This window comes from Tauraco erythrolophus, chromosome 19, assembly GCF_009769465.1.
Source record: "Tauraco erythrolophus isolate bTauEry1 chromosome 19, bTauEry1.pri, whole genome shotgun sequence".
NCBI lineage: Eukaryota > Metazoa > Chordata > Aves > Musophagiformes > Musophagidae > Tauraco > Tauraco erythrolophus.
Genome location: NC_141483.1, coordinates 4,162,593 through 4,174,888, shown reverse-complemented (window position 1 = coordinate 4,174,888; position 12,296 = coordinate 4,162,593). Strand labels below are relative to the sequence as shown.

Sequence of the window (12,296 nt, the reverse complement as noted above, 5' to 3'; positions counted from 1 at the left end):
AGTTTTACTAGCTGGTATGTCATAATAATCCAGCTGTGAAACATCGACTTCGTTTTGCTGTCACAGTTACTTTCTTGCTGTTTACTTATTTGTTCTTCTTTCTCCGTCTGTCTCCCCATTCTCCCTGCAGCTGGACAGAGGCCTCTGGAGGAATTTGAGCTCTGCCTTCCTGATGGCGATGTAACTGTTCATGGAGCTGTAGGAGCTACTGAACTTACCAATACAGCAAAGACAGGTGAGAATCTTGTGTAGATGAGGTCAAATGGATTTCATCTGGCTTGCCATCAGTTGGCATTGTGTTTGGCTGGACAGAATTTTCGCCCTTTCACTTTCATTCTGTAACTGTGTAATTTTGAGGTTACTTCTATTTGAATTAGGTGAATAAGTCAGTCATCCAGAGTCAGTTACGCATAGACGGTTGCTTCTGTCCTAGTAGTTGAACTGTGACTCATAGAATCATCAAGCCAAATGGAAGGAGATTTCAGAGTTTTGTAACCTACTTAAAAGCACTCAGTTTATTTCACTTTCTGCTCTCAATGCTCTCTATCAAGTGTGAAGTGTCATAACTCATGCCACGATTGTGCTCTAACCAGAAAGTCATTACCTTAGAAATACTGTGGGGTGTAAACAGTCTCTTATTATGAAAAAATGTTGATGTCTTGATTTGTATGTATTGAATAGAACTGATGAAAAGATTATGTATGTCTTGACTTTGACATTAAAGGATACAGATTGTTAAAAAAAAAAAGGTTTCCATAACCAATTTTTACATATTTCTCTTGAACAGTACAGGGAAAACTTTAGTCAAGTGGCTGGTTTTGTACCTTTTTTTTCCCACAATGGTATTTCTTTCTCTTTTGAATAAAAGGCAAGAAATTATTTTTATTTAGAAGAGACAGCACTGCATGTATGGATTGCATACATCCAGCTAATGTTTAGCTTTAAGTAGCCAGCCTGTGCAAGACCTGTAAAGGAGAAACCTATGTATAAATTGCCATGGCAACGCATCATGATAAATACAACTTCTCTCCAATGAGGCTGAAAGGTGTTGATTTTAAGTCCACTGACAATATTCCAAAAACTAATCTAAGTCTTATTCTATCTATATAACATCTCAGATGTGCCATATATCCTAAAATTGGAGTCTCATCCACACACCACTTGCTGGCCTGGTAGAACACTCTACCTGTTAGCACCCAGCTTCCCTGACAAACAGCGCTGGGTCACAGCACTGGAATCAATAGTGGCAGGTGGGAGAGTTTCCAGAGAAAAAGCTGAGGCTGATGCTGTGAGTATAAAAGTTTCATTTAATAATAAAATATTCTGGGAGGGAGCGGAGTTTTGAAAAATGATTTTTCGGTATTTGACATACTGAGGTTTAACTGCAGGTAAGTTGTTATTTCTGCCTTATGATGTACAATATGAACAGCAGGAAACTAGTTCGTTGTGAGACTGATGCTTTATGTTACAAACCCCTTCTTTAGACTTGGGGAGTGTAGTAAGAGGATCCCAAAATTGTATCTCTGTAATTCCAGCAAACAGAAAAGGAAGAAAGAGCAGTTAGGACATGGTTTAAATGCAATCTCATAATGTACCACATGGAATGAACAAACCTTAAAAAAAAAAAGAAAGCAAGAAACAAGAAAAAGCTCCCTCCTCTCACATTCTTAAGGAGTCAGGGGTTTTTTATTTCTTGCAGGGGGAGGGATGCGTGTGTGTTTTAGTTTAAGTTTTATTCCTGATAAGAGGTTAAATGGATTTGTTTTGGGTTTGGATAGCCTTTTTCCTCATTGTTGCACTGATAACTCTCTGTTTTCTGATAAAGGGAGATTTGATTCGATGGCATTGCATATTAGAATGTTAGCTTTGGAGATAGGAAATATCTGACTAGCAGGAAATAATTTCTTTTCTCAATCTGTCGTTTGTTTTGTCTCTGAGGATAATACATGCTCCCACCAACATTTGGACTTTTTTTCAGTCCTTCCCCTAGGAAAATTTCACCGCTCTGTTGTGGCAGATGGGGGGAAATGGAAAGGATAGGGACACAAGTAGGTTCTGTCTGAGTTTAGGTTAATTCTGATCAGTTTGCCTGACTGTGTTTTAGGCAGGTAAAAGTTTGCTGCTTCTTTTGTAGGTGATATCCCTGCAATTTTTAGCTTTCTGAGATGAAGAAATCTGTGCCAAGCTTTTTGCCTGTCTGAAATGATGACCTTGCGTTGTTAAAATACTAATAGAGAAAGAGATAAAGATTGACTCAACAACAACAACAAAATATCTTTTTGTCATTTGCAGAAATTGCTCGGAAACTCCCTGCTGAAGCTGGAGGGTGAAGACCGTTTGGATATAAATTGCACAATGCCCTTCAGTGACCAGGTAATGATAATGTTCACTTGGGCCTTTCTGAGTCGTGGATGTTTCATTCATGTGAACAGTATCTCAGGAGCAATAGGGGTAATTCTGTAGTTGTTTATCGGGTTGGTTTTCTTCTCTTCACTGGTAAATAGTATTGTCCAAGCTTGCTCTTGGAGCATTCCTTGTTCTCTTCATGTAGCACCAATTTTTTTTTTCTGTTGTCACTGTAGGTAGTACTGGTGGGTGCAGAAGAAGGTCTCTATGCCCTGAACGTACTGAAGAATTCCTTAACGCACATCCCAGGAATGGGTGCTGTCTTCCAAATTCACCTCATCAAGGATCTGGAGAAGCTACTCATGATAGCAGGTAGGAGACTGCATGTTACCATTTGCCCTGCAGTAAATGTGTGGCAATGGCTTTGTACTGCTGGGAGCGCTGCGGTGCCAAAGGGCCAGCTTTCCTTCGGGAGGCTGTTTTCCAGTATTTCGTCAGGAATCAACTCCTGTGGTTAACATGGTATTGGCTGAGGTTTTATTGTCAATGAGGCTCAGTTAGGCCTTTAAGTGATTCCTTAGTTTCCAAAGCTGAGGGAGGGAGGAACCAGAGGTAAAACATTTCCAGCTTGGGGGTTCGTCGTCATTTGAAGTTGCATTTAAAAAGTTTTGAGCTCATCACTGAGCGTATCTCTTCCCAATCACTACATAACCCTTCTTTTTAACGTAGTTAACCATTTGAGGACCATGATGTGATCACTGTGGCTTAGGGCCAACAACTCTTAACCTCTCTTGCTCTAAACACTAATCCATGAACAAAATTGAGACTTTCATGTTTGTTTAAGATTCTCTTATGAAAGGAACACCAGCTTTAATCTCTCCATCTGTGATTTTCCAGAGATAATCCTTCCTACGCTGATGTAGGCATGCTGAGCATTAGGGTGTATCTTCATCCGAAAGCCCAAATTATCAAGTGTCTATATGACATTTGTAGGGAATGACAAACAAATTATCTCTCTTGTTCTGTTTGTTCTGCAGTTTTCCCCTTGTAAAGATTTAAGCTCTCCATGCTTTATTTGTTTCAGGATGGTAGAGAAAAAAGCAATTGGAAAAAGAAAATCTCACACAAACATAGGAGAAGGTTATGTTACTGTATCGCTGGACTTCTGAGAGGAATTTGGCTCGGTCTAGAACACAATTTATTAGGGCACTTCTTGGAAATCCATTGCCAGTTCTGTTGGCACAGAGAGGCTAAAGCACCTTGTACTTTAAGAAATTCTGAAGGGTAAAATAAAACTTCCTGGCTAATTTGGAATAGTGTGCTAATGAGGCCACAGCTCTTCTGATCTACTAGACCTTTGCAACACTAATGACCCATGGAGAGAACGGTTGTTCTCCCAGTGGATTTACAGCCTGTTGTGTGGTTGGGTTTTTGTAAGTTTTCTGTTTCAATTTTAATAGGAATAATATGGAATGAATTCTACATGGTACCTGTTACCACAGTAACAGCCTGTGCTGATAGGCTGCTGCTTAGGTAACAGAACAGACTTTTGTAGAGAATAGGGAGTTTTCCCTTGACAAAATGTAACCATTTTTGTTTCTAGGAGAAGAAAGGGCTCTGTGTCTTGTGGATGTAAAGAAAGTGAAGCAATCTCTAGCCCAGTCTCACCTCCCAGCCCAGCCCGATATCTCACCAAATGTCTTTGAGGCTGTGAAAGGATGTCACCTTTTTGCCGCTGGCAAGGTAGGATACAGCTCCCTCGTGCCCCCAGACCACCCTTTAGACTGCACAGAGTTTAATATTAATGAAATCAGCGTCTTTGTTTCACTGGCAAGATCTATAGTCTTGTTTCAATTTTTTTTTCTTCAAATAAGAGTATAGGGGCTGAAGAAGGGCTGAGCTGGAGATGGTACAGAGGATCGACTACGAATAGATTCGGTCAGGATGACATGGTGGTATAGCAAATAAATACAGCATAGTGTAGGATAACTGCCTCCTCACAGCTGACTTCAATTTTGAGATTCATAATCAGTGAATTCCATCTGTAACTGTTTGTTGTTGCATGTCATGTAACACCTTCCAGGCTAGCAAATTTACTTGGGTGTCTGCGTCACTTCCTAACACTTGATGTTCACATTAATTCCCAGTTTTAGTACGGAACGTTGAGCCACAGCAAAAATTCTCATTAACAATTACGTCTACAGACTACCTTGATAACAAACGGAACATCGTTCCTTTCAAAGTGATGTTTAGGATAACAGTTTCAGGGGTTAAAATTTAGACCTAACCAATGTGAATTTCTTCTCCCTTTTAATGAAACATTTTTTTGTGGAAAACCTTCAGATCTTGTATTAACTTCTTTCAAGTATAAAACCAATCATAGAAGCAGTTCAAATTCATGTTCTCCTTTGAGAACGTGAAGAGGCTTTTCATTGTTTCCCTAATTCACAATAACTACCCCATTAAAAATGGACTTGCTTATCTCTGTGAAGTTTTTCTCGTGGCAAGAGGTACTCAGCTCCATTTCACATGCTCAGCATTAGAATTTACTCAGTGTCACCTTCCTGAACTACACTTGCCATCTTCCCTACAGGTCGAGAATGGTCTTTGTATCTGTGCAGCCATGCCCAATAAGGTGGTTGTTCTGCGATACAACGAGAGCCTGAGCAAGTTCTGTATCAGAAAGGTAAGATTAGTATTTCCCATCAGTAGCTAAGGCAATTCACGTACTGCACTAAGACTTTGCTTTGGAGCAAACATCTTAAAACCTTTTTGTATGCATAAGAACGTTTGTTTGTCAGCTAAAATGATAGCAAATTGCAACGTGCATTGACTAAAATTGGAGTAGGCAGCAAATTCCTTTAATTAGAGCTGGCATATTCGGAGAGATACAGAACTGTGATTTTTTTGAGGTACTGGACTCAGCTGTAATCGTAACCTCGCTTATTTACCCAAAAAAGGCTTTCTTCTTCGTTATCCAGCAGTGTTCTCTCACCTCTGTTGTCTTTGGAGAAATCCGTAACAAACGACAGCTTCTTCGCCGTTGAGGAAGTGGTGGGTGTCTGCTTTGCTTACTGTACCAGTGAAACCCAGAGGGTACTTGGTGGTGTTCCAGCACAGGATAGGCAGCTGGTTCCCAGAAGTACCCTGATAGACATGTACTTTCTCCTGGCCAGCAAACAGGGCGGTAAGATACGGATCTCACACGGCTGGGTGCACACCTCTGTGTGTAACCCACCCACCTGCAATACCAGTGCTCTTCGGTACTGGTACGTGCCTTGCTTCTTTCTGCCAGGCATGGGAAGGAAACGCTGCTTTTAAAATGGGCTGGTACCCAGAAACTCATCTTCTCTCCAGTTCACAAACTAAGGGATGTTCAGGTATCCCTGTGGGCTCCTGCAGGTTACTTGGAAGGCACCAGTTCAATTTACAGCTCGACTGAGGCTTTTATCCCCGCCGAGCGCTGCACTTGCGCTGCTGTAAGGGAGCAGCGTCGGCCCAGCGCGGTAATCCAGACGCTGGCCTCATCCGAAGGAAGGACATGTTTGATGGAGAAGATCTTGGCACAAACGATGTGGATGCCGGCAAACCTGGAACATGGACAAGCGTTGTAGCTGACAGCAACTCTTGCTCACAATGGAGCCGCAGCCGGCAGGAGACACTGACGGATGTCACCGTCCTCTGCTAGGGCTGCCGTTCACCTCCCTAGTGCCAAGTGCCTTGACGAGGGCTTACGTGCAAAGGCATGCTTTGGGAGGCAGCTTCTCCTTATCTTCACTAATCCAGACAACTGCATTTAGATCCTAACCAGATGGCAGCAAGCCCAGAATACGCTCTTCTGTTCTGCCAGCTATATTTCCAGATAAACCAGGAATTATGCAAGGACTCTTGTCCTCAGAAGATCTGGGGATCTGCGTGTTGTGTCAGGCTAACCTGGAGAGCTATCCGAGCTGTTCAGTCACAGTGCAGATCTCGGTGGACAACGGATCTGTGTTAGGTTGGACAAGGAGGAAGGAAGATCATGTATGTTTGCCTGCCTTTTGCTTAAGGCGCCACCAAGCTAATTTCTTAAGTGTTAGCAGCAGAGATGCTTTAGGGAGCTGGTTCTTTCCGTTGGGAGAATCACAGTGATGGACATGCCTACTGACAAGGGTTTTGCTCCGTGAGTTATAAAGTCTGTTGTTCAACCCTAACGGCTCGGTCCTTGTCTTGTGTCATCTCCAGACAGTGTTTGGACATGCAGTGGTTGGCATGGCTGTGACCTGTTCTGAGTAGGGAGCCACTCCCTACTGCTCTGGAAAACTGAGCTACAGAGAAGAGTATCTTCTAGAATAGCATATTCTTCCAAAAGGAAGAGGTCCTTATTAGGGTTAGCACCTGGAGTGAGTTGATATGCAAGGCTATCTTCAAGCACGCGTCACCTCCAACAGAACAAAAATTTTTCTTCTAGCAAGAATACTTTTCCATATGCTTTTGAGAGACTGTTAGTGACTTCGAGCTTGCCATCTCTCCCTTTTATAAAGACAGATGCAACATAGAATCTTCCAGAATAAGCAAAATCTGTAAACTGTTACAGGGAACTAATATCGGCCCATACTTCCCTCTTTTCCAGGAGATCGAAACCTCTGAACCTTGCAGCTGCATCCATTTGACCACTTACAGCATCATCATTGGAACCAACAAGTTCTATGAAATTGAGATGAAGCAGTATACGCTGGAAGGTAGGAGGCTTTTCTTGGGGAATGGACCAAGAGGCTCTGCAGATTCTTTTGGTGGGGCTTTTCTAAAGCTGTTCAGGAAAAAAGTTGGTGCCGATCAGGCTGTTTTTCTCCATTCTCTTTGCAGAGTTTCTGGATAAAAATGACCACACTTTGGCCTCTGCTGTGTTTGCTGCTTCCACCAACAGTTTTCCAGTCAGTATCATCCAAGTGAACCCAACGGGGCAGAGGGAGGAGTACCTGCTGTGTTTCCACGGTAAGTGTGTTTTGTGGTTGCGCAGTTGTTGCACTACATCTGCTCTCTGGTACCTGAACTGCCAGAAGGTCCCCAAGTACTGTGGTAAGGGAAAGCTGAACAGATGTGACTTTCTAGTACCTGGTCATGAAGATTTGTTGAAGACTGTGAATCTGAAAGCTCTGGAAGAGTTGTGGCTGGTGGTTATAACAGGAAGAAGATGCACAGGGCATTGGCACTGAAATAGCACTTGCTGAGGTGCTTTTTGGGCAGCTTGTCTCTGGGTTAAAAGTTCTCTGTGCCTGTGGATCAGTTACCACAAGTAGGGCCCTGTGCCCCAAGGGAAGGGACTGTAGTCGATCCGATGTTCACTTACCCTGATATGATGTTAAGGGCTTTTCCAACGCTGGCATTGTCTGGTTTCCGTGCAGACAGATGAGACTTTTTCATCTTACTGTGACGAAATAAAAGAGGGTGTTATTTTTCATATAGCTGCTTTTGTTGGCCCTCGAGGCTAGTGTCATGGAAAGGCACAGAAGTCTTCAACAGCCCACTAGCAGTAATTTGGGGTGAGTTACAGTAGGAGTCTCACAGCCTTCCCAACTGTACATTAAATACTAACCTTACCATAATCGGTATAGAGAGACCTAGACCTGCAGTACCTTTAGGTACTGAAAGTCCTCCTGCATGTAGCCAGGTCCATGTCAAGGAGAGCAATTCACGGCACTCTGGGATTTGCAAGATAGTAAGCACTCTGTCCCTGCTAAAGGGCCCGGGGTCAGCTGCCTTTGTCCCTTCAGAAATAAATGAACAACATTCAGGCACGTGCTTGTGACATGATATTACTTTCCTTGGCAGAGTTTGGTGTCTTTGTGGATTCCTACGGAAGACGCAGTAGGACAGATGACCTGAAATGGAATCGCCTGCCCTTAGCTTTTGGTAGGTGTTGAGGGACATAAACTTGGATTATGGAAATTATTGAAAGTGGGAAGCAACCTTGTGGGACAGGTATTCTTCAGTCAGCACTTCCATTTCCTCTTCTTCACTCAGCACTTCCATTTCCTCTTCCATCTCCCAGTTCTCCCAGAAACTATGGAGATTTTCCCATGATTTAAGATAACTGTAAAGCCGAATGGCAAACCTTTTGAAGTACAACCAATTTGAGGAAAACGAAACCAGAGTTAGATTTCCTTAATGTTCCTACTCTGACAGTGATTGAAATGGATAGTGGAATTTCTAATGATGCTTGGAAGATTCTGAAATAGTCAAGAATATATAATGTCAGAGTGGTTCCCTCAGGCCTTTCACACTCCCTAATGGGATCTTGCTCAGTTAATAGTCTGGGTTTAATGCCTTTTTCATGATACTTTGGTTAGTAAAATTCTTAAGATACAGACAGTTTCAAAGCCACAATTCTTTAAGCTTGCCTCTCCCTATTTAGTGTCTACGTCTCATTACAGAAAATATATTCCTTTAGTTTAAGCAAGGGGCTGTGAGGCTTTGTTGTGCTCAGTGATGCTTTTTAGAAGGTTTTTAACAGAGAATTTTGTGTTTTTCCTCCCCCTATGATGCTCCTTCAGCCTACAGGGAGCCCTATCTGTTTGTGACCCACTTCAACTCCCTTGAAGTGATCGAGATTCAGGCACGAGCTTCTCTAGGGTAAGTTGCTCTCTTGTCATTACTTTGAACAGCTTGTGCTGCGAGAACATGTGTACTTCCCCAGAAAAGGTACAGTGTCAGCCTTGTAAAGACTTTTTCCTGCCATTTTACCCAGAACTCCTGCACGAGCCCACTTGGAGATACCGAATCCGCGGTATCTAGGGCCTGCGATTTCGTCTGGAGCTATCTACTTGGCCTCCTCCTACCAAGACAAACTAAGGGTGATTTGCTGTAAGGGCAATCTAGTGAAGGAGACCAACAACGAGCAGCACCACAGAGGATCTTCTGCCACACGCAGGTACGATGAAGTCCGTGTGCTACGGTCCTTGTGCACCTCGTAAACAAACTTCACTCCAGATGGCTTTTTCCCTGCCCCAAAACGTTGGATGTCCTTGTTCCATTCTTAGAGGGTTGCGTTAGCCAATTGTTGTAATGCTGGAATGGAACAAGGAGTAGAGTCACTGAGGTTTTAAAATCCAAAGGCAAAGTAACATTAACTCTGTAGGAATATGTGGGTAATCTCTTCCACAAATGCTTTGTGATCTGCAGCTGGTTTACTTCTATGTTGTGATAGAGCTGTGACTTGAAAGCTTGGTGACCTTGGGTGCTATTGATAAGACACCAAACATGGACTGACTGTAACAATGGCTAAAGCAAGAGCCCCTTTTCCTAAATAATGCGTACGCCTTAGGGAGACAGCGTGGGGAAGCTGTGACGGGAGCTTGTGCTGTTCTGAACAGCGATGCTTCAGGCAGGTGAATAAAGACTGGCGTCGACAGTGGCACTGGGCAGTGCAACTGGAGAACTGAGCCTTGTACTTATCCTAACCTGGCCTGAGCGTCCTGGAGCTGCTGAGAATTTTGCACGTGAAAAGGCCTGTTTTCACTTTTCGTCTCCTTTTATACGGAAGAGCACACAAAGCTTAATTAGTTTTGTGGTCGGAGGCACAGACATGACTTACATTAGCAATTCGTTAAGGCACTGCGCTCGTGTTGCTAATGCAATCAGTGCTCAGCTAGGACAACACCTTTGTGCTGCTCATCTTGGCTCAGGGCAGTCTGACACTTTTTCACCTAAGCACTGCTGGGTGTCTGGGGAAAGTTACATTTTTGCTAAAAGAAAATGTAACGTGAGGTTTTTGTCGCTCAGCTGTTCGCGTCCATTATTTTTGAATGACAGTAGCCCTAACAAGAGAGGTCCGCCCACATACAACGAGCACATAACCAAGCGGGTAGCATCAAGCCCAGGACCACCGGAAGGTCCAAGCCACCCTCGAGAACCAAGCACACCACATCGGTACCGCGAGGGAAGGACAGAGCTGCGGAGGGACAAGTCACCTGGGCGACCGCTGGAGAGGGAGAAATCTCCAGGTCGGCTTCTGAGCACCCGCAGAGAAAGGTCCCCTGGAAGACTGTTCGACGAGAGCAGCCGAGGACGAATGCCTGTGAGTGGTGCCAGAACTCCTCTTGCTCAAGTCAATAAGGTAAGTAAGGAGCCTGGAGAACTCTCCTCTTCTCAGGAAAAGGCATGCAGAAGGGCTGGTAAAGTACAGGAGTAACTCAAATCTCAGTTTCTATGAAAGCAGAGCACATACGGTGTAACTCGCTGGCCCTGTGAACGCCTCCCCTTGTGCTAGTTCCGTAACTGCAAAAGCAGCTTGACTCTGGACCCGGCTGAGACCCACCAGAGCTGAAAGCAAAGGTGCATTTACCAACAGAAACCAAGTCAGTGAGGACTCGAGGGGGGACAATGGCTGGAGAAAGGCACTTGGGAGCCCGCCGTGTTCAGAGTGGTGCTGACAGCACTTGTCTTTGTCAGTGGTTTAAGAATTGTGCCACCTAGGAGCAAGCAAACGTACAGCACTCGCTCAGCAGTGGTTAGGTGCTGTACTGCTGCTGGCACCTGTGCATGTGTGAGGAAAATAGGTGCGACTTTTAACTGTCATTTTATTTCCCTGCCAGGTCTGGGACCAGTCTTCAGTGTGAGTCTCAGCTAGACAAAGTTACTCATCTTGACCTGCAGGAAAAAAAAAAGGAAATATACTGAGTATATGCACTCCATATGTCTGCTGCCCAGTTACCAAAACAGCATTCCTGGGCCAAAGCTGGCTCCGCATCGGGAGACGTGACGCTTTTGAGGATTGTTCGCATCTCAGTTAATTTCTCTGCACTTTCCTGCACTCCTGTTTTTGCACTTTGTACTACTGTTATTCTTTCAAGCAGTTCATGAACTTTTTGTATTCACTTTAGTCCTTAGAAGTTCATCAACGACATTAAAGGGGACTAGAGTCCCACCCCAGGTCTTTGATGTGGTTAGCACCCCTTACCAGATAATTGACCATTGTTCTGAGACATGCTGGGAATTCCTGATGGCCTGGAAACAGAAGGGCCAAGGTGAGTGAGTCTTTCAATAAAAGGTGTGATGATTGGATATTCTCTACAGAACACAAGAAAGATTACTTCTGAGTAGTCTGTTCACCTGCCACTTCTGAAAGTTATTTTGTTCTCACCAAAATTGCTCTAGAGCAGCTCTGACGGGGAGGGGAGAACCCTGCTTTAAGCGATCCCGTGTGCCCAGCCCTGAGACAAAGTGCATTACCTATGAGCTACTGGGGTGTAAGACTTTATCCAGGTCTTCTGCATGACAGTTCACTGCATGCTGCTGCACCATCACTGGCTGCTCTCTCCTTTTAGGTTGCTTTGCTGAGTAGTGTATTGTACCTCACTTGTAAATCAACAGAAACCTTCAGATTACGCTGCAAAATAACCGTTAATTACTCTGGAAATTTGGCAAGGAAGAGTTAACAAGCCTTATTCTATGACAAGAATTACAGTCGCCTTGTGTTCTGCTCTCAGCACTGAAATGCCGCCGTAGCCCTGCCAGTCCGCGGCTCCCCCGAGCGAGGGGCGCCCAGGGCGGCTCTTCCCGGGACCTGTAACTTGTCATACAATAAGAACCCAGTGCCCCAGCACAGGAGGACACTCCCAGTGAACAGCTGTAGCGGTTACTGGACACACCTGCAGCTCCGCTGCTGCGTAGCTGGCCTCCAGCCACCCACTGCTTTCTGTTCCCTTTTGCTGTGAACACGAAGCAGAGAGCAAATCATTTTCAAAGCAGGTTTTGACTGTTCATGCTGCAATAGCGACATTCTAAGTGAACAACCATGTTCTTTACAACTGGAAAGAGCAAAACTGCATCCAATCTTCCCTTGGCCACACTCTTAAACTTCTGCTAGTCCCTTGCAAGCCTGTGCTAACCTGTTTGAGAAGCCCATAAAAATCCAAATGCCTTGTCGGTGTCCTTTGGCGAGTTTCATGAATATCGTATTCCCTTCTTTT

The 12,296-nt window shown here is 44.2% G+C and overlaps 1 protein-coding gene across 14 annotated transcripts in view; it reads left to right on the top strand.

The window, feature by feature from the left end:
• CIT (citron rho-interacting serine/threonine kinase) overlaps positions 1–10,943 on the top strand; it is a 70,955-nt gene extending 60,012 nt beyond the window's left edge. For 5 of the 14 annotated variants that reach the window (XM_086623764.1, XM_086623762.1, XM_086623759.1 and 2 more), the window contains 13 exons: positions 131–235; positions 1,119–1,288; positions 2,293–2,373; positions 2,583–2,718; positions 3,950–4,089; positions 4,940–5,032; positions 6,959–7,067; positions 7,192–7,320; positions 8,158–8,238; positions 8,880–8,958; positions 9,074–9,256; positions 10,138–10,441; positions 10,920–10,943. In XM_086623764.1, coding sequence (XP_086479890.1) covers positions 131–235; positions 1,119–1,288; positions 2,293–2,373; positions 2,583–2,718; positions 3,950–4,089; positions 4,940–5,032; positions 6,959–7,067; positions 7,192–7,320; positions 8,158–8,238; positions 8,880–8,958; positions 9,074–9,256; positions 10,138–10,441; positions 10,920–10,943 — 1,634 coding nt within the window. Of the gene's footprint in view, positions 1–130; positions 236–1,118; positions 1,334–2,292; positions 2,374–2,582; positions 2,719–3,949; positions 4,090–4,939; positions 5,033–6,958; positions 7,068–7,191; positions 7,321–8,157; positions 8,239–8,879; positions 8,959–9,073; positions 9,257–10,107; positions 10,442–10,919 lie in introns of all 14 variants that reach the window. The other 9 variants (XM_086623765.1, XM_086623763.1, XM_086623760.1 and 6 more) reach the window with 4 other exon arrangements.
• Positions 10,944–12,296: the final 1,353 nt, after the last annotated feature.